The sequence below is a fragment of the Vulpes vulpes genome, chromosome 14 (assembly GCF_048418805.1).
Source record: "Vulpes vulpes isolate BD-2025 chromosome 14, VulVul3, whole genome shotgun sequence".
Taxonomy (NCBI): domain Eukaryota; kingdom Metazoa; phylum Chordata; class Mammalia; order Carnivora; family Canidae; genus Vulpes; species Vulpes vulpes.
Genome location: NC_132793.1, coordinates 77,802,935 through 77,822,779, shown reverse-complemented (window position 1 = coordinate 77,822,779; position 19,845 = coordinate 77,802,935). Strand labels below are relative to the sequence as shown.

Here is a 19,845-nt window from a genome sequence, read left to right as displayed (position 1 = left end):
GGACCACTTTGCAAGCAATTGTTGATGACATCAGAGAAGTTTTTCCCATCTTTCAGAAATGCCACACTGACAGATCCCCTGGTGACTTTTTCTAAATGGGCCATCAATTAAAAATCCTTTATCTTTGCTTAGATCTTTATTACTTGAAGTGTAAAGCATATACCAGCACTGTTATTACCTGGAAGCCCCACTCAGACCCTCTCAGTTCAAATCTGCATTTTAAAAAGACCCTGTGATGATTTGTATACATGTTAAATTTTGAGAAGTACTGTGAAGCTAAATCCAGTTTTAAAATGTCAATAATTTACCTTCTTATGTAAGTCGTTATCAACCCAATAGCTTAAAGGAGAAAAACATGTGCTTGTTTCAGTAGTGCAAAGGCAGCTGATAAAGTTCCAGACCCTTTCCTGAATTTTCTGTAATAATTACATGGAGATTTTAGTTTATTCAGGGGATTGGCATCTTTACAATAATGAATTTTCCAGTTCCGTAATCAGTATATCTCTCCGTTTATTTATCTTTCTCACTGTATAGCATTAAATTTATTCCTATTTCTAAAGTTAACTCCGTTATTTTTTGCTATCATGAATGTCATCTTTTTTCTATTGTGTTGTTTTTCACATGCAGAAAATTAATCAAGTATATATGTTCATTTTAAAACTAATCACCTGGAAGAACTTAGTTTTAATAGCTTTTCAGGTGGCTCTCTTGAAACATACCTACTTTTTACATTTCTGATTTTTTTAAATCTTGTAATCTATCAAGGAATAAATTCATATGACCTTAATAGTATAGGAAACTCTAAAACATTGGCTACTTAAAAACTATTTGGGCTTGACTCCCACTTCTGGGAATACAGAACACAGCTACTTTTCCCTATTCTTTCCTCTAAGTACGGCTAAAAGCCCCAGACATTATATGTAAACAAACATAGCACTATGAAAAATGGAGAGAGGAAAGGTAGATTATCTTGGGAAGCTTGAGACCCAAGAAGGACATGGAGGTGAGTTCTGTGATTTTCTTTTAGCTTTATGTATCTCAGACTTGTTGCTGCAGAGGCTGGCAACACAAAAATGCAGGCAGAAACTCCCAACAAAAGCCTTTTCTTTGTAGCCAAAGGACCAAGAAAGGTGTACCCCAGAAAGACAAAACTTTTAGATTATAACCACTCTAACTCTAGCCAAACAGCACAGAAAAAAAAAAAAAACCTGTGACCCCCCCCACACACACACACACACACCACTCATGCCACAAAGTTGAGACCCTGGCATTTCACCCTGGTAGACCCTAACAAGGTACCCAGCTCCCCAGAACCTGAACTTCCATGCTCACAAAAACAGTAATGTGGCAGCCCTTCCTTTCCTTGCTGGGTGGTGTCAGAGGAGGCAGGTGGAGAGTGTGGACTTTGATCACAAGCCAATAGTAATGAGGCCACCTGCCACAAAGCTTTCTGCTACCAGTGGAGGACACGTGAGGAGTAGTAACACAGCACCAATGCCCTCCCTCCCAGGCAGAGTAGAATCGGCCCAGCCTTAGGGGTAGAGCTCCCAGCCCCTCCATTCAGCACTAATAAGCAGCCCCCATCTCAGGCATCAATAGAGGCCAGGTGGAGAACCTGAACTTCCACCCCTACTTGCCAGTAATGAGGCAGCATCACCACCCCCTTCCCTTGCCAGAACAATGTCAGGGAAAGCCACCTAAAACAGAATAAATAAGATCCAGAGTCTTATTAGTCACCACATAATGTTGAATTTGTCCACCTTTCAATCGATAATAAACATTTCAAGAACCAAGCAAACTGTAAATTGTAAAAGACAATTAATAAATACCAATACAGATGACAGAGATATTATCAGACAATGTTTTAAAGCTGCCATAAAATATGGCAATAAACACTTCACACAATGGAAAAAATAAAGCCTTGGCAAAGAACTAGAAGATAGTAAAAAAAAAAAACAACAACAAATTTTGGAACTAAGAGATAGAACAAGATATAAAAAAACTCAATAGGGATCCCTGGGTGGTGCAGCGGTTTGGCGCCTGCCTTTGGCCCAGGGCACGATCCTGGAGACCCGGTGCATGGAGCCTGCTTCTCCCTCTGCCTATGTCTCTGCCTCTCTCTCTCTCTCTCTCTCTCTCTCTCTCTCTCTCTCTGTGACTATCATAAATAAATAAAAAATTAAAAAAGAAAAAACTCAATGGATGGACTTAACAGCAAAATGGAGAGAACAAAGGACCAAATTAGTGAACTAGAGAATAGAATTATAGAAACTACTAGATCTGAGCAACAGAGAGAAAAGATGGAAAAACCAATGAACAGAGCCTCAAGGCATCTGTGGGACCATAACAAAAGATTTAATGTTTGTGTCAGTTTCAGAGGTGAAGAGAAAGGGAAAGTACTGAAAAAGCCCTGGACTAAATGTCTCAAAAGTTCCTGTGTGTGATCAAAGACACAGAACCACAGATTCAAGAAGTTGAGTAAACCCCAAAGAGGATAAACTTAAAGAAATGTACCCAAAGATGCATCACACACTTCTGAAAAAAATAATTTTTTTTTAATCTTTAAAGCAATGAGATAGGGACGACAACTTATCTGTAAAACAGTTCTCATGACAGAAGATAAGGGCCTATGGAAATGAGGAAGAATGGCCCAAAATTTCTTACAACATTGAAAGGAAAGAACTGTCCGACACAGTATTCGTTATCCACCAAAAATATTCTTTAGGAATGAAGGGGAAGTGAAGACTTTGTTAGATGAAGAGAAAAATTAAGAGAACTTGTCAATAGCATACCTGCCCTAAAAGAATAGGAAAGAAAGTTCTCTAAACCAAAAAGCAAATGATAAAAGAATTTTGGAAAACCCGGAAGGAAAAAACAATGAAAGAGTAAAATTGTGAGTAAACACGTTTTCCTTCTACTCTTGAATTTCTTTAATTATGTTTGACAAGTGAAGTAAAAATTATAAAACTTGTTATATGATTCTCAATATGTATATAGGTAATATACAATTATATTATAAATGGGGTAGGGTAAGGTTTGTATGTATAGGAAGGTAAGGTTTCTATACTTTGCTGGAGAGTAAAGTATAAAAATGAAGCGGTCAGCTTAGATATTCTCAATCTTTTTCATTTTTGTTAGTTCAGTGAAACCCTGGGGAAAGAAATGTCTGTCCTACACTTTTTGGAGGGCAATTTGACAGTAACTACTCATTTTAAATATCAATTATTGGGGTGGCGAGATGGCTCAGTCAGTTAAAGCATCTGCCTTTGGCTTGGGTCATGATCCCAGAGTCCTGGACTTGAGCCCTGGCATTGGGCTCCCTGCTCAGTGGGGAGTCTGTTTCTCCCTCTCCGCCTGCCTGGCACTCCCCCTGCTTGTGCTCTCGCTCACTCACCTTCTGTGTGTGTGTCAAATAAATAAAATCTTTTTTAAAATAAGTAAATAAATAGGGGCAGCCCGGTGGCTCAGTGGTTTAGCGCCGCCTTCAGCCCAGGGTGTGGCCCTGGAGACCCGGGATTGAATCCTGCATTGGGCTCCCTGAATGGAGCCTGCTTCTCCCTCTACCTGTGTCTCTGCCTCTCTCTCTCTCTCTCTCCCTCTCTCTCTCTCTCTGCCTCTCATGAATAAATAAGTAAAATCTCTTAAAAAATAAAAATGAATTAAAATAAAAATAAATACCAACTTTTGAGCCAGTAATCCCCTATTTTTTTTTATTTTTATTTTTAAAGATTTATTTATTCATGAGAGACACACAGAGAGAGGCAGAGACACAGGCAGAGAGAGAAGCAGGCTCCATGCTGGGAGCCTGATGCAAGACTCGATCCCAGGACTCCGGGATCACGCCCTGAGCCAAAAGCAGATGCTTAACCACTGAGCCACCCAGGTGTCCCCCCTGTCTATTAACACCTTGATGGAAGCACCCATATAAAATACATAATAATGTGTGTAAAAGGTTGTTTACAAGAATAGAATGTGTATTCACACCCCATTGTTTGCCCACTTCAGAGAATACATAACAAAAAATTAATAGTTCTTTTGGAAAGTAGCTAGGTCAAAGTAGGGGTAGGTACATAGGCACATTTTTACACTTTTTCTCTGTTACATCCTAATATATCATACAATAGGCATTGAGTACAGATTCTTTACATAGAAAAATATATGTTGTTGTTTTATATCTTTCTTTTTTTGTTAACAAGTCATATCATAGTTGGCAAACTACAAATTCCTTTTTTTCCTTGCATTATATCTTGGAGATCTTCTTATAGAACAAGATATAGAACATAAAACCCTTATGTAGAGTTCTACTCTACTGGTGCTTTTCTTAGGCTAGATACAAAGAAAATTTGAAACAGTAGGTAAAAAAATAATCTTAAATCTGATATTGCTAAATTCCCTCAAAAAGGCTGTATTCCTTTGTACTTTCCTTGAACCTCACTCACCCATCTCTGCTTTTTTATTCACTGCTTGACAACTGGATAAGGTAACAACTTTCCCAGTTATCCTGCCACTTAAGGCTCCTTCAAGCGTAGAGCCATCCCACATTGTTTGTAGATGTTCTTACATTTTTGTAGATGTTGGTTCTGTGATTCCCTCTTTAAGTCCAATTCCAACTGCCTTCTCTCTTCTAGGATCCCTCAGAGTTGATCCTTAAGCTTTCTTTGCTAACACTGTAGTGAATTGCTTTAAAAGCCTATTTGTGAGATGTTACATTAGGGAAAGCTGGGTGAAGGTTACATGGAACTCTATTATTTTTGGAGTTCCCTTTGAGTCTCGAATTATTTCAAAATTGAAAGTATTTTTTAAAATATTTTGTCATTTCTAGGGATTGAATTGAGAGGAGAAGTCTGGGACCGGTGCTCAGTTGATCACTTTTTTACCATACTGACTGTTTTGAATCACTACAGAACATGTTTTTAGATGATAATAAAATTCTACATACCCTTTTTTAAAAGAAAAGGTTTGGGCAGTCCGGGTGACTCTCTGGTTTAGCGCCTGCCTTTGGCTCGGGGTGTGATCCTGGAGACCAGGGATCGAGTCCCAAATCAGGCTCCCAGCATGGAGCCTGCTTCTCCCTCTGCCTGTATCTCTGGCGCGCTCTCTCTCTCTCTCTCTCTCTCTCAAGAATAAATAAATAAAATCTTTAAAAAAAAAAAAAAAAGTTCTACCTACCTTCTTTATCAAGAAAATTGATATATGTAGACATGAAATTTATAAACATAATTTGATTTTTTGGAATTTGTCCTTTTTAACAAGAAACTCATATTTCATTTCTAATTTGAAAACAAAACCAGGGAATTTAAGTGAGTTACAAAGCTATGTTTCAATAAAAAAGATTCTCAAAAAAATTGGAACAAACTTAAAATAATTTTGTATTTAATCATTCTAAAGATACCCATTTGTTTCTAGTTTTTGTAAATGTTGCCTATAAAAGTTCTCTTTAGTGGTGATAAACTAATAAAGCTTTGTTGACGAAGCATCATTAAACTTTATCTTGAAATAGCTAATAAATGGCCAGTCACAACACTCTTATTTTCAGGGATCCAGATATAAATTAGTCGAGCATTGATCTTCCTTTTTGATCTGGACCGTGGCGGGTCACTTGCTGGAGTAAAGATCCTTATTAGTCATTATTTTGAGACATCTGATGTTGTTACCACATGATAACAGTACTCAGTTCATCTGTTTGTTTCAGGGCAATTCCATTTTATTATTACTTTTTGCCACCCAGAGCCTTGATAAATTAAGCTTTCAAACAGGAGACTGAGCTTCAACCTGCTAACTGTGCTTTCCCAAGTTTGAGACAAGCCTCAGCTGTGAGCTGGAGCATTCTGCTCAGTACATGTCCACCCATCAGCAGTGGTGTCCACGGGGGATTTGGAAGAAAGGGCCCCAGACAGTAGCCCAACACAGTGTCTCCCGAGACATACTCTGTTCCTGTGCTTTCTAAAATCAAGCAGTAAACTGTTGCACAAAAGGAATTTTGTAACTTGCTCTTTTCCACAGGCTTTTTGGAAGGGATACAAACAGCGGAAAGCATATTCATGCAGGCGGCAAATGTTCGTTGACAATACCAATTCCATTGTGAAGGTAAACACCCCTTCCTACCTTAGTGCTTGACTTACACCTTTCCCTTCAATTTTAGTTTTGCTCCTGGAAGACAGAGAATGGAAAGGGTACATAGGAGTCTTGAAGTCAGAAATAAGTCCCAGGTTTGAGTCCCACATCCATTACTCACGTAGCTGATCATCTTCAAAGCTGTTAAAACACTGTACCTGGCTCAGGTCCTTTGTGTGGTTTTGAGAATCAAATATGCAGCTATTTCATAACCAGTGAATGCTCTTTCTCTACCAAGTCCAAATTGATCCTTAAGCTCTAGGGGAAAACAGCATCCTCTTATCGTATTCACTAATAATATTTACAGTGCTCAAACTTAACCTTAGTTGTTAGGCAAATGCAAAGCCAGTAACAAGAGGAAGTAGAACTAAGTTAGGACCTCGGGGTGGGGGGTGGGGGTGGGGGTCAAGCAGGTCTAACCTAGCTCTCGACCCAGTCTGATGGCTGTGAGTTTAGAAAATGAAAAGGCGCCAGGGTGCCCACTCCTCAGTTCTGGAAACCAGAGGACTGCCCAGAAACAAACTTGCAGACAATGTGGAAATCCAGATTAGAGTCGGAATAGTAGGGCTGGACAGAGATTGGAATGACATGAGATTAATTCCTAAGACCTCTAAACTGTGAAGACAGAGAATGACATCATCTAGACCCATTGTGCTCCTTAGTGATGTACTGCACTCACCATGGAACACATGCCTGTTGCCTTGGGACACTGTAGGTGCCAGTTGGTCCCTCATGAGAATTCTAGACATGTTTCCCTGTAAAGACTTAAAGGATACCGGATGCCTTTAAAGGATGGTGGAAGAAACCTGGGACTTAGTTTTTGATTCCCTGACCTATTGCAATGCTCAGCAAAATGTCTGCCCTCTTGGTTTTTATTTACTGAGACGAAAGCAGAATGGCACAAAGCTACATTACCTTCCCCACCATAAGGTATAAAATGCTTTGAACCCCCAAGAGAAAAAGCAATGAAAGAAATAGAAGATGAAGATGAGACTTAGGATGTTAATTATCTGGTGGGATGCTAATATTTACTTTTTTATCATACTATCAATATTATCTTTAGAAAGACTGCATGAAAAGATATTAAAGGTTGTTTGGTAATGCCTTGATTTCTCTGTTTAACTCATTTTTAGATTCAGTCCTGGTTCCGGATGATAACAACACGGAGGAATTACCTTTCACGACTACAGTATTTCAGAGATCATGTAAGAGACATGCCAAGTAGATTTTCACCCTGACTGAGGATGAATTGAATGAATGCTTTGTTGAATGTTAGCATTGAATGATTTTTATTAAATGGTGGAAATATTTTTAGAAGAGAACCCGAGTGGAAGGCTATTGGTGTATTGTATATGCTGGCTGCACGGTGTTCGTTCCTATCTAGTCTTTGCATTAAATAGAATATTTTGTCAGTTCAGGAAGAGAAAATGAAATGTCTTCTTTCCTAAATATTTTCACACACTTGCTTCCTTTGTCCTAAGACACACACCAAAGCTTTTATTTGGGTTAAATGATATTTTCATGTCTCCCCAACTGCCTTTGGCTCAAGTTCTAAAACATCAATGTCACTTAATTGGATGGACAGTTGCAAGCCAAACATCAGTAACCTTACATATTTTTAAAAAACAACTTCAGAGCTAAATGGTGGAAATGTACAATAAGAGGAAACAACAGGTCTTAAGAACTCAATGTGATAATATTGGGAGGCTTACTTTTTTTTAATTCAGAACTCATGTTAAGAGTGAGACTTCACTAGTCAGGGCTGCATAGAAATGTGTGAGAAGAAATGGATGTGGGCTAGTAATGTTGAAGAGAAAAGATTCCAGACAAGTATTTTCCAACACTGCTTATAAAGTTTTTCTAACTGCTAACTGATAAACTTAAATAGAAGACCACAGGAAGAATTTTTTTAGGATCTTTAAATTGATTCAATCTTAAATTAGAGATTGAATCATCTAAATTTGAGGCTAAAATTACTTTCCCCCAAAAAAGGAAATAAATAAAATTCTTTTCCCTCTTAGATCTCTTTATAAACAGTCCCATATAATCTTGTCGATACTTTTAGCTAAGTTTTCTGACCCTTTCTTTTCAAAGAAAATGGAAAAAATAAACATTGAATGCACCCCATCCAAATACTGTCAGTTCTAAATAGTTTTCATTCTTTTTTTTTTTTCTTAAGATTGTATTTTAGAGAGCATCCAGTGAGGGAGGGAAGGAGGGAGGGAGGAAGCCTCAAATCCTTCACTAGAAGACCAAAGACTAGCTTGTAGGAAAAACCAGTAGAAGCCATGTTTCAAGGACATATATTACAGGCATTTCATCAGTTTGTAAGATGTGAGTCTGAAATAGCAAGAGGCTTGGTTCTTGAAAGATCTCTGAACCATGTGCAGCTACTTGGGCAAATGGATCAGGACCCCATCATGAGACAGTGGAAGGGAAAAACGCAGTCACAGTATCTTCTCTAGCAAATAATGACATATGGTGGTCAGGGGAGAGTGATGGTCAGTCAGAAGACAACATGGCACAGAACATTGGTATTCCAACCAGGCATCAGAGATGTGGTGTATTGTTATGTGTAAAAGAGATCCTGAATTTATGTGGAAGGGAAAGGAGATTATGGTGAATACACAGATAAAAATAACATGAGGTGACAAGCAACAACAATAATAGCTGATAACATAATTCTGAGTGACCAGTGGCACCTGGGCAGCTCAGTTGGTTGAGCATCCAACTCTTGATTTCAACTCAGGTCATGATCTCAGTGTTGTGGGATCGATCCCTGTGTCAGGCTCCACACTCAGCAAAGTCTGCTTGAGATCCTCTTTCTCTCTGCCCCTCCCCATTCACTCTTTCTGTATCTCTCTAAAATAAAGTAAATAAAAGAAAATTCTGAGTGACCAAAGACAAGGCATAGAGTAGACAGTTATTCTTTGGCCATTGTTTGGTACAGTCTCATTTCCAAATCATGTATAGTCTTTATAGTTCGTAAGGACAAGAATTAAAATATTTTTTATATACAATGAAAATTTTTATTTTTAAGAAATTTCTACACCCAAGATGGGGCTTGAACTTACACCCCTGAGATCAAAAGTCACATATTCCACCACCAGAGTCAGCCAGGTGTCCCTAAATCATGTCCATTTTTAAATATTGTCAGTTTTTAAGTAGTTCTGAATTCTACAGTTGTGGAAAATAGTTGGGTTTTAGGAAGATCATGACTGGTCTCATTCTTTTGCAGAAAAATGAAATTGTGAAAATACAGTCACTACTGAGAGCAAACAAAGCTAGAGATGACTACAAAACATTGGGTAAGTAGGAGTACAGATCTTCCTCCACTAACAATAAGGTTACGTCCTAATACACCCATCGTAAGTTGACAATATCCAAAGTCAAAATGCACTTAATACACCTAATCTACAGAACATCATAGCTTAGCCTGGCTTGCCCTAAATGTGCTCAGAGCACTCCCATTATCCTACAGTTGGTCAAATCATCTAACACAAAGCCTATTTTATAGCAAAGAGTTGAATCGCTTCTGTTATTTATCGAATACTGTACTGAAAGTGAAAAACAAAATGGCTATGAGTGTATGGGTTGTTTACCCTCAGGATCACATGGCTGACAGGGAGCTGTGGCTCACTGCTGCCACTCAGCATCAGAAGAGACCATCCTATGGCATGATCCCAGCCTGGGAAAAGATGCAAACTGAAACTTCAGAGTACTCTTCTACTGCATGTGTATGGCATTTGCACCTTCATGAAGTAAAAAAATCGTTAAGTCAAGCCATCACTAACTGGAGATCATCTTGAAACAAAGTATGGATTCCTTATAAATAAGCAAAAATAAAAACATCTTAGTCACTTCAGAGGCTGCTCCAGGAATAGAAGTTGTCCATTGTTTCCAATAGATTGTGACTAGCTCAGACCCCAGGTTCTGAACTGGCACACGAAGGAACATGAATGGCAGGAAGAGGGACTTCCTCTTATACAGAAGGGGTAGGTAGAGTGGATATGATTTCTTCACAAAGAATAGAGTTGGCATAAATGCTGATATTTTTATATTAAATTTGAGCTAGAGTCAGAAATCTAATGCAAAAGAGTTAGCCAGAAGATAAGCTTATATTTGAACTATTTAATTTGTTTTGTTGGCCTATGATTTTGTTCCCTCATTTTAAGAATAAAACATGTTCACATGAGAAATTTTGGAGACATGAATAAGAAGGAAAAAACTCATCTCCCAAAGATAACTATGAACATCTTCCTATAATTTCATTCTAGACTTTCCAGTTTTTAAAATATTTTTTATTATAATACTAATATATACCATTTGTAGAAAGTTTAAAAACAGCTAAATAAAATAAAAATCACTCAAACAACATTCACATTTTGCACTGTTTGCAATCCCAACTTTGTATGTTTTTCTGTCCTTTACATAATCAAGATCTTTTTTTATATGCTGAATTTTTAACATTCTTATTATTGCAAGAACATGTGATAGATTAAGAACTTGCTGATAGTAGTATTGCACAAATTTTTAAAATATTTTGCTTAGGTCACTCAGAATTAGTTTTGAGAGGGTAAAAAAAAAATCATGATTTGCACATCATAGTAATGAAAATGGCCCTTATGCTGTGTCTGACTCTGCCTTGTTTCTTATTTTTATACTTTGGAGGAAGTAAAAGTTCAGTAACGTAACCAGCACAGTACCTAGGAAGTAGTTTAGTGAGTGCCCTTTACTGTCTAAAGTCTAAGTTTTGGAGTGAAGTTTATGGCTCCAGAAAGGTATTCTCTGTTACTTATTGAGGAAAAGCCTCAAGAAGATTGAGAGAGCAGTTTGTACCTGCAGCCCACAGAATCTGTTGGCTAATCCACCATTCCACTGGATTCCAGAATTCCCTGTGCCAGCTAAGCAAAGAAAGGCCAGCCAGTCTTTTCAGGGCCACACTTCTCCGTTGTTGAGTTAATGAAGTTCATCTCTCAGTTGGTGGATACCTTCCAGTGTTTTACAAGATGGCTAAATAGGGATTTTCTTTTCTGAGCCCTAACACACTAAAACAGGTTTTCTACTGCCTTTACTCCTGAAAGACAATTTAAGAATAAATTTTCTAAATGAGCACAGGCTGCTTTTCATTTCATTCTTGGTAACATGTTTTTGTGGGTAGTTGTGGTGATGCTTTTCACTTGCTTACATTTTTTTTAAAGATTTTTATTTATTTGAGAGAGAAAGAACATGAAAGGGGAAAGGGGCAGAAGGAGAAGGAGAAAGAGAGAATCTCAAGCAGAGTCTACACTGAGCACCAAGCCTCATGTAGGGCTCAATCTCATGACCCTAAGATCCTGACCTGAGCCAAAACCAAGGTTGGGTGCTTAACCAACTGAGCCACGCAGGTGCCCCTTTACATTTTTTTAAATGACAAAGACAAAAGAAATCCTAATTTAAAAGTCCAGGTGAAGGGGCACCTGGGTGACTCAGTGGTTGAGCATCTGCCTTTGGCTCAAAGCATCATCCTAGAGTCCCAAGATTGAGTCCCACGTCGGGTTCCCTGCATGGAACCTGCTTCTCCCTCTGCCTGTGTCTCTGCGTTTCTCTGTGTATCTCTCATGAATAAATAAAAATCTTTTTTTAAAAAAAACCCAGGTGAAAATATGGCTCAAAGATTTAAGAATAGCATTCGTGCAAAATTCTTAGAAGTTAGAACTATAAATAAGCAAAAACTGGAGTCATACCTTAAAGACCCGGCTAGTGAATGGAATGTGGCTTTTCCATGGTGGCTCATTTAGGACCTAAAGGTGGAATGGATGGAGCTATAATTAAATATACAAATCTATTTATATAAGTAATACTTACTGCCTCTTTAATAACACTAGTATTATAGTTTGCTTAGTTAAGGTCTTAGAGAGATATATGCTTATTTTCCCAACTAATATATGTCACAATAAAATTAGAAAATCCAGGTGATTTCATGTTGAAGCATAGAAAGTGGATAGAAACTATGGTAGTGAATAAGTTAGATCCAAGCTGCTCTGCACTTTTGCAATAGGACGGTTTTGTGGTAACAGAAACGCCCATTTTCATTACTTTCTCGGTTCAGCATCTTTGTAAGACTAACGCATTATTTTTAAAGATTTTATTTATTTATTCATGAGAGACATGGAGAGAGGCAGAGACATAGAAGGAGAAGCAGGCTCCCTGCAGAGAGCCCGATGTGGGACTCGATCCCAGGACCCTGGGGTCACACCCTGAGCCAAAGGCAGATGCTCAACCACTGAGCCACCCAGATATCCCAAGACTAAGGCAATTTTTAAAAGATTTTATTTATTTATTTTGAGAAAGAGTGAGAGATAGAGAACGAGCAGTGGGAAGGGCAGAGGGAGAGGGAGAAGCAGACTCCCCACTGAGCAGGGAACCAATTTGGGGCTTGATCCAAGGACCCCACAATCACAACCTGAGCCAAAGGCAATCACTTAACTGACTGAGGCACCCAGGTGCACCAGACCAAGGCATTTTTAATCTGAAAAAAAAAAAAAAAGTCACTTTTATTAGTTTGTCATCATCCATTTTCACCCATTCCTTCTGGAAGGGCATTAAGTGCATGCAGGCTTGGAAGTTGCTCTAAGTGTGATATGGTCACTTGTCAGTGCTATCAAGTTAGGTGACTGGAATTAAAATACCCCAAAATGATTCCCAGCATGAAGATGTCACAAGCCTACTGCTGAGAGAGGAAATACTAAATTGGGGCCATAATAATTAGTAAAGCTAAAGTACCTAATTTGTTTGTAATCTACTTATTGGCACATACAGAGATAAGTGGTTCTTAGGAGGAAAGAGAATTTGAGACCAAACAAGATGGCTCATGTTTTTCTGACTTAGCTATGTACGTGAGTTCTGGAGCATTGCTCAGCCTTTTTCTGAAATGGCCATGTCATTAAGCAACATCTTTGTTAGAAAGTAGAAAACAAATTCATGTGTGCTTTGGGGAAGGGAAGGGTCCCAAGAGCCAAACTAAATTCTCCAATAAAGCCCATCAGAAGTGGCATAGATTTGGTTGTTCATGTGGGATTCATGCTATTAGTTATTTGTGGTGTTTAACTCTTTATTTCTTGAATGCCAAAACACTACAGAACCAAGCTGGAATTAAAAAGAAGATGGGTTAGGGACTCAGTGTAAAGGAGAAGGTGGTGATGGGAGTTGCCACAACTAGGCTGAGGTTCTTGAAGTCATCTTTGTGTTGTGTGTAGTCATTAATCGCTGAAGGTCCAGATCATTTATTCTTAAAAGTTTACCCAGTGTTTACTAAAACACTTTAACAAATGTACTTTTTGTAAAGTCACAGTGCCCAGGAATTAAAGCATAATTAATATTCAGAGCACCAAGGGGAAACCCTTTTAGAATTTAGACACTCCTCTCAACAGCGAGGCTGGTCTCCCAGGCTCTGAGTGCCCTCTCTCGGTCCGTGCCGAAAGGACAAGGACCAAATTTCAATGTCTAAAATCCCTGTATTTGTGCCACATAGAACATGTTTCACTCATCATTCCATTGGCTCCTGTTTGGCCTTACAGTTCTCCTCTCATTGACTTTCTCTAATTCACTTTTCACCTAGTTCCTGCTCTCTCTCCATGGTCTTTGGGGCTCAGAGAAATCACTTTCCATTTCCTGTAGCAGGAACAGAAATCTCTTATCTGGCTCAGCCACAAGGTCTCAGAGATAACTTAGTTAACATCCATTCTTACGTTCCTTATCAATAAAGAACAGACAGGTAGAGCTATCTTCTCCGTGGGAGGGTCCTGGAAGCAGTATGGGAGAATTAGATAACGGGAAGACAGACCAGGTGGCATCAGTGGTGTGCAGTTATTTATATGATCAGTTTCCCTGTCCAGATTTGACATGGGCACTATGAGTCACTCTGGAACCCAAGTGCTTCCATTGCCATATTTTTGTAGTAATGCCTTATTGAAATACCCGATTCCTCTCTTATTGATGAGAATTCCAAACATGCCTAATGAAAGCATGCCTGTTCCTTTCCCTGCAGTTGGCTCTGAAAACCCACCATTAACAGTGATCCGAAAATTTGTACACCTATTGGACCAAAGTAACTTGGATTTCCAGGAAGAGCTGGAGGTAGCACGATTAAGGGAAGAAGTGGTGACCAAGATCAGAGGCAATCAACAGCTAGAGAAAGACCTGAACTTGATGGACATCAAGATTGGGCTCCTGGTGAAAAACAGGATCACGCTGGAGGTCAGTGGGATCTGTGAGGCCTTCAGCTCCCAGAAGAGAGAGGGGGCACATGTATTTGCCAACAAAACCTTTGTCCAGCTAACTCATTTAGAATCCAGAATGTGTTGTCCAAATTCACTGACCATTTTTCTCATGGTTCTCAGACCGGTAAAATTTTATACTCTTGTCCCTGATAACGTATTTTGTAAGGCTCTTTTACCATCCTGAAATGAAATGTACGTGAAACGAAGCCTACTTACATAGGTACCTTCATAATGAGACTAAGGTCTTCCCACAAATATAAAAAAGTAATTTCTAATAAAAAACGTGGATCTCAATGTGAAAGTACATGGGCCCAATGCCATTAGAAGATGTGATCGAGTTGCCTGAGGCTTGGGCCTCTTCCCAGAATACCACAGACTGAACAAACTACGAATTGCTGCAGATGACTAATGCCAGTGAGTGGGGGAACTGTCCATGATTTCATTTTCCAAAATGGAAAATAACTCTTTGTAAAGTTCAGAACAAGCCAGTTGATCTCCCTGCACAGAATTGCAGTCCTAGAAGAGTCAGTGTATAGTAAAATTGCGGGGAAATGCGTTTTGTTTATATCTAAAACAATTAGTTTTGGGGCTCAAATAATTACAGAATTTAGACCTACATGAATAACCAGCAGGACATTGAAAAATCCACCCATGCAAAAGGTAGACAATGTACGCAGTAATGTCCTACAAATTGCAGGACAGCAGAGCATCCCTGCTCCCACCCACTAGAAACCTTCCAATTGTTAGGATGTTAAAAAAAAAACTACCTTTGTGGGGTGCCTGGTGGCTCAGTCAGTTGGACATTTGACTCTTGATTTTGGGTCATAAGATCAAGCCCTGCATCGGGATTGGTGCCCAATGTAGAGTCAGCTTGAGATTCTCTCTCTCTCTCCCCTCCCCCAATTCATGCACACACTCTTTCTCCCCCTAAATAAATAAATCTTAAAAAAAAAAAAAAAGCCTTTACACATATCCAAAATGGCCCTTACTGAGTGGACTGCCCCCCAAACAGCCTCTAAGTAAATAATGCTATAATTTTGTATCTGTGTGAAACCTGTTCATTTCAGAGCTCCCTCAAACCATGTGTAAAGTTTCATTTTTTTACCCTAGAAAGGAAATTTGTAGGATCAGATCTCTCTCCATGTCCCTATTCCAGTGCCACATCAGTTTTCAGAAAATGGATAGGTCAGGAGGGGGCATGGGAAGTTGACCTTCTAGAAACTCTGAGAAAGCTACCATGGATCAAACAAAGACTGCCAACTGCCACTGACTTGAGTCTTTGTTTCTGGAAAACTGGGAAATGAGGAGCTCAGGAGGCCAGCAGATGAGGATGTGAATGCCCCACTCTTGTCTCCAGCCCTCGCAGAGAAATAGTGAAATAGTGCACAGAAAATAAGGAAAATAGAGCAGTTTACAAAATAGGAAATTATAGTCTTTTCTAAATATTAAGAAAAGTACAATTTAGGGACACTTGGGTGGCTCAGCAGTTTAGTGTCTACCTTTGGCCCAGGTCATGATCTGGGAATTGAGTCCCACATCAGGCTCCCCTCAGGGGCCTGCTTCTCCCTCTGCCTATATCTCTGCCTCTGTGTCTCTCATGAATAAGTAAAATCTTTAAAAAAAAAAAAAGAGAGAGAGAGAGAGAGAGAAAGAAAAGTACATTTTAAATGTTCTGTATTATCTGTTTTTATTATTTTATCCAGAAAAATAGTACTTTTCTCCTTTTTAAAAATGTATTATTTGACGAACATGAGAATTTTAAAAGGGTAACCTATTTCAGAAGGTCCTTCAGAAAATGCCTTTTACAGCCTTTAAACTGCTGTTTTACCCCATTCCCATAAAGTTGTAAACAGGAAATGCCTTTTAAAATAAAGGCTAGTTGCAAAACACTGAATAGTAGACATAACATGTAGCTTGTTATTCATGTGGAAAATGAAATCATGGCAAATTTTCAGGTCTTTATGAATGTTTAAGATTTTTTAAAAAGATTTTATGTATTTATTCATGAGAGACACAGAGAGAGGCAGAGACACAGGCAGAGGAGGAAGCAGGCTCCATGCAGGGAGCCCGATGTGGGACTCGATCCCAAGACTCCAGGATCATGCCCTGAGCCAAAGACAGAGACTCAACTGCTGAGCCACCCAGGCGTCCCCTGTTTAAGATTTTTTTTAAGTATTCTTAGTTGATGATGTTGTGAAATAGAGCTAATTTTTCAACTTACCTTTGCAAACACCAAGTATTGATTACTTCTTGAAAATTTAATTAATGATTATTAAATATATGGTCTTTAGTCTTATCATTGATAGTAGCATTTTTTAATTTGATGACAAGAATAGTACAATTAAAGCTTTATTTATAGTAGTGAAAAAGTGAGAAACAACCCAAACACAAAAACAATAAACAGAGAACAGTAAAATGAGTTTAATATGTAGGCTATATAGCCACTAAAAATAATGTTTTTAAAGAACATTTAAGGGCAGGGGCAATGTTTGCAATACAATAAAGACAATAGTACTTAAAGCAGTACAATTTCATTTGTTGTGAAATATATATACTTAGAGCTAGGGAAAAAAGTGATTCTTCTTTGGGTGGGTAATAAAATTAAACTTCTTGATTCTTTTTTCTTTTTTAATACTGAGCATGTGTTTAATGAGGAGAGAAAGATTTTTAGGGCAGCCCCGGTGGCTCAGCAGTTTAGCACTGCCTTCAGCCCAGGGCATGATCCTGGAGACCCGAGATCGAGTCCCACTTCGGGCTCCCTGCATGGAGCCTGCTTCTCCCTCTGCCTGTGTCTCTGCCTCTCTCTCTGTATCTCTCATGAATAAATAAATAAAATCTTTAAAAAAAAAAAAAAGATTTTTAAAGGAAGTAGCTTAGTTTGTAAAGAGCTCCAAAGTAACCATGTGTCTTAAAATTTTTCTGAAAGTGACCTTCCTTGCCTGGCTAGCTCAGTTGGTAGAGTATGCAACTCTCAATCTTGGGGTCATGAATTCAAGCTTCACGTTAGGCATAGAGCTTACTAAAAAATAAATAATAAATAAAATAAAATTGGCATTCCTCCTAGAAATCACAGGAAGTCAGTAGGTGAATGAAGTGGCTAACATTGGTTTTAGGCAAAAAAAGAAGAAAAAAGGCTTAGAGATGGAGACAAAGCAAGTGACGTAGAAGTTTCCTAGAGAAATAGGGAGGAAGAAGAATATAAGCTCAAACTAGCTTGAAAGAAAATCTGAATAGAAAGTAAAAGTAGGGCACCTGGGTGACCCAGTTAAGTGTCTGCCTTCTGCTCAGGTTATGATCCTGGGGTCCTGGGGTGAAGCCCCGCATCGGGCTCCCTGCTCAATGGGCGGTGTGCCTCTCCCACTCTACTGCTTGTGCTCTCTTGTGTACATTCTCTGTCTCTCTCTCAAATAAATAAATAAAATCTGGAAGGAAGGAAGAGGAGAAAGGAAGGAAGGAAGGAGAGAAAGGAAGGAAGGAGAGAAAGGAAAAGTTATCTGGGGCAGCTGGGCTCAGTCAGTTGAGCATCCGACTCTTGATTTCAGCTCAGGTCGTGGTCTCAGGGTCGTGGGGTGGAGCCCTGCATCCAATTCTATGCTAGTGGGGAGTCTGCTTGAGATTCTCTCTTCCTCTCTCCACTCACATGAGCTCGCATGCTCTCTCTCTAAAATAAGTCAGTACATTTTAAAAAGAAAAAAGGAAAGAAAGTAAAAGGAATCTTGAGTCCCTGAGCTACCCACCAATGAATGCGGTGCATAATAGGAGTGCAGATGTCAGGCCCGGGCTGCCTAAAACCCAGATGAAGGGTCATTCTACGGCTTGATTCTACTGCTGCACTGCGTGTATTAGCGTGTTTCCCCGAGCGTGTTTCTTAACCTCTCTGAGCCTTCTTTTCTTCCCTGAGAATTGTGCCAAGTGCATCACATATGTTGTTTTGACCTTCATAGCAACTGAGACTGGGATTATTGATCCCATTCTATAGATTAAGGAAACAGGCTTGGAGACATTCACCTGTGCAAGGCCACAAAGCTAACAAGGCTGTGTAGGCACCCCTACTTTCATGCCTGCGAAGCCCAAACCCTTTGTACTAGGCTACACCTTCTATAAAAATGTTTATATAACAGCATATGACCTGCATTCAGGTATCCTGCAATCATGGCAAGGGACAAAATGTGGCCACCAGGGCAACATCAAGATGAGGGAATATTGTGAAAAAGTAAGATACTGTTGCTCCTTCAAACCACTGTTCTCCACATGTTCAATATTTATTGGTAAGAACAGAAGACATTAAATTCCTATTAGTGAGAAGCATACATGTTTGGAACTGCTCCCTGGTTAGTCTTTGGCTCCTTCTTCAGGCTTCCCAAAGAAAACTTGTGTTGACCCAAGAGCAGTCTTAAGCAAGGCACAGTTTCAGGGAAGAAGGAAGTTGGGCTTCCTGCCGTGACCTGCACAGCTGTGCAGGGGGATGTGCCTCAGACACTGTGCTCCATCTGCACAGCTGCTCACTCCCACACCTCCTCCCCTCCAGGGCTCAGCCTCTCATGTTCCAGTTCCCCATCCAGGATTACTCTCCCTGTCCTGCCCTCACCAAATATCTATATTTCTTTTTTTAAAAAGATTTTATTTATTTATTTATTCATGAGACACAGAGAGAGGCAGAGACACAGGCAGAGGAAGAAGCAGGCTCCCTGTGGGGAGCCCAGTGCAGGACTCGACCCCATGACCCCAGGATCATGCCCTGAGCCAAAGGCACATGCTCATCTGCCAAGCTACCCACATGTCCCCAAATGTCTGTTTCTAATGCAAAGGGATTTATTCTGCCCCAGAGCCTGCTTGCCACTCCCGCCCTCTCTTCTCTTCTGTGTATGTCAAAAACCGTAACATAAAGGTGAAATCTGGGAACAAAACAAAAGGAAAATCTTCAGTTGCCAGAGCCACCACCATTGAAAATAACCGGAGGGGGGAGTTAAATACCAAGATTTTGTTTCTGCCGTCTATTTAAAACCAAGATAATCTATTTACTCCACATATTTGAGAGACTTGATCTGTGCTTTGCCAATTACTTAAAAAGAAAGCAAGGAAATAAGGAACAGTAAACCAGACTTATTCTGGTGATGTTTTATGACTTCTTATCAAGAAGGATGTCAGGCAAGTGCCTGCCCAGACTTCCCTGGAACCTTCATCTGGTGCTGAGTACACTTCCTTTCTTCATCCTGAAATATATCATATGCTTATAAATAAGGGTGAAATATTGCCTTTTTAAAAAATTACATGGAAATGCAAATCAAATCCCCCCCTCCCCCTTTCTGCACACAAGCAGTAAGGAGGACAGAAGTACGTGCTGAAATCCAGGTTGCCCCTCTCTTAGCTGAGAATGGCAAAGAATAAATTCATTGACCTGCAGTGGATATAATCACATGGAACTATCTTACATCAGAACTCCAAGGGTTTTCTTTCTTCCTGTGGACTG

At 39.4% G+C, this 19,845-nt stretch overlaps 1 protein-coding gene and 1 pseudogene across 3 annotated transcripts in view; both read left to right on the top strand.

The window, feature by feature from the left end:
* Window positions 1-19,845, top strand: part of IQGAP2 (IQ motif containing GTPase activating protein 2) — a 295,353-nt gene that overhangs the window by 239,126 nt on the left and 36,382 nt on the right. For all 3 annotated transcript variants that reach the window (XM_072736972.1, XM_025998283.2, XM_025998284.2), the window contains 4 exons: window positions 6,004-6,087; window positions 7,248-7,319; window positions 9,353-9,422; window positions 14,144-14,352. In XM_072736972.1, coding sequence (XP_072593073.1) covers window positions 6,004-6,087; window positions 7,248-7,319; window positions 9,353-9,422; window positions 14,144-14,352 — 435 coding nt within the window. The remainder of the gene's footprint in view (window positions 1-6,003; window positions 6,088-7,247; window positions 7,320-9,352; window positions 9,423-14,143; window positions 14,353-19,845) is intronic.
* On the top strand, window positions 8,403-8,837 carry LOC112919554 (single-stranded DNA-binding protein, mitochondrial pseudogene; annotated as a pseudogene).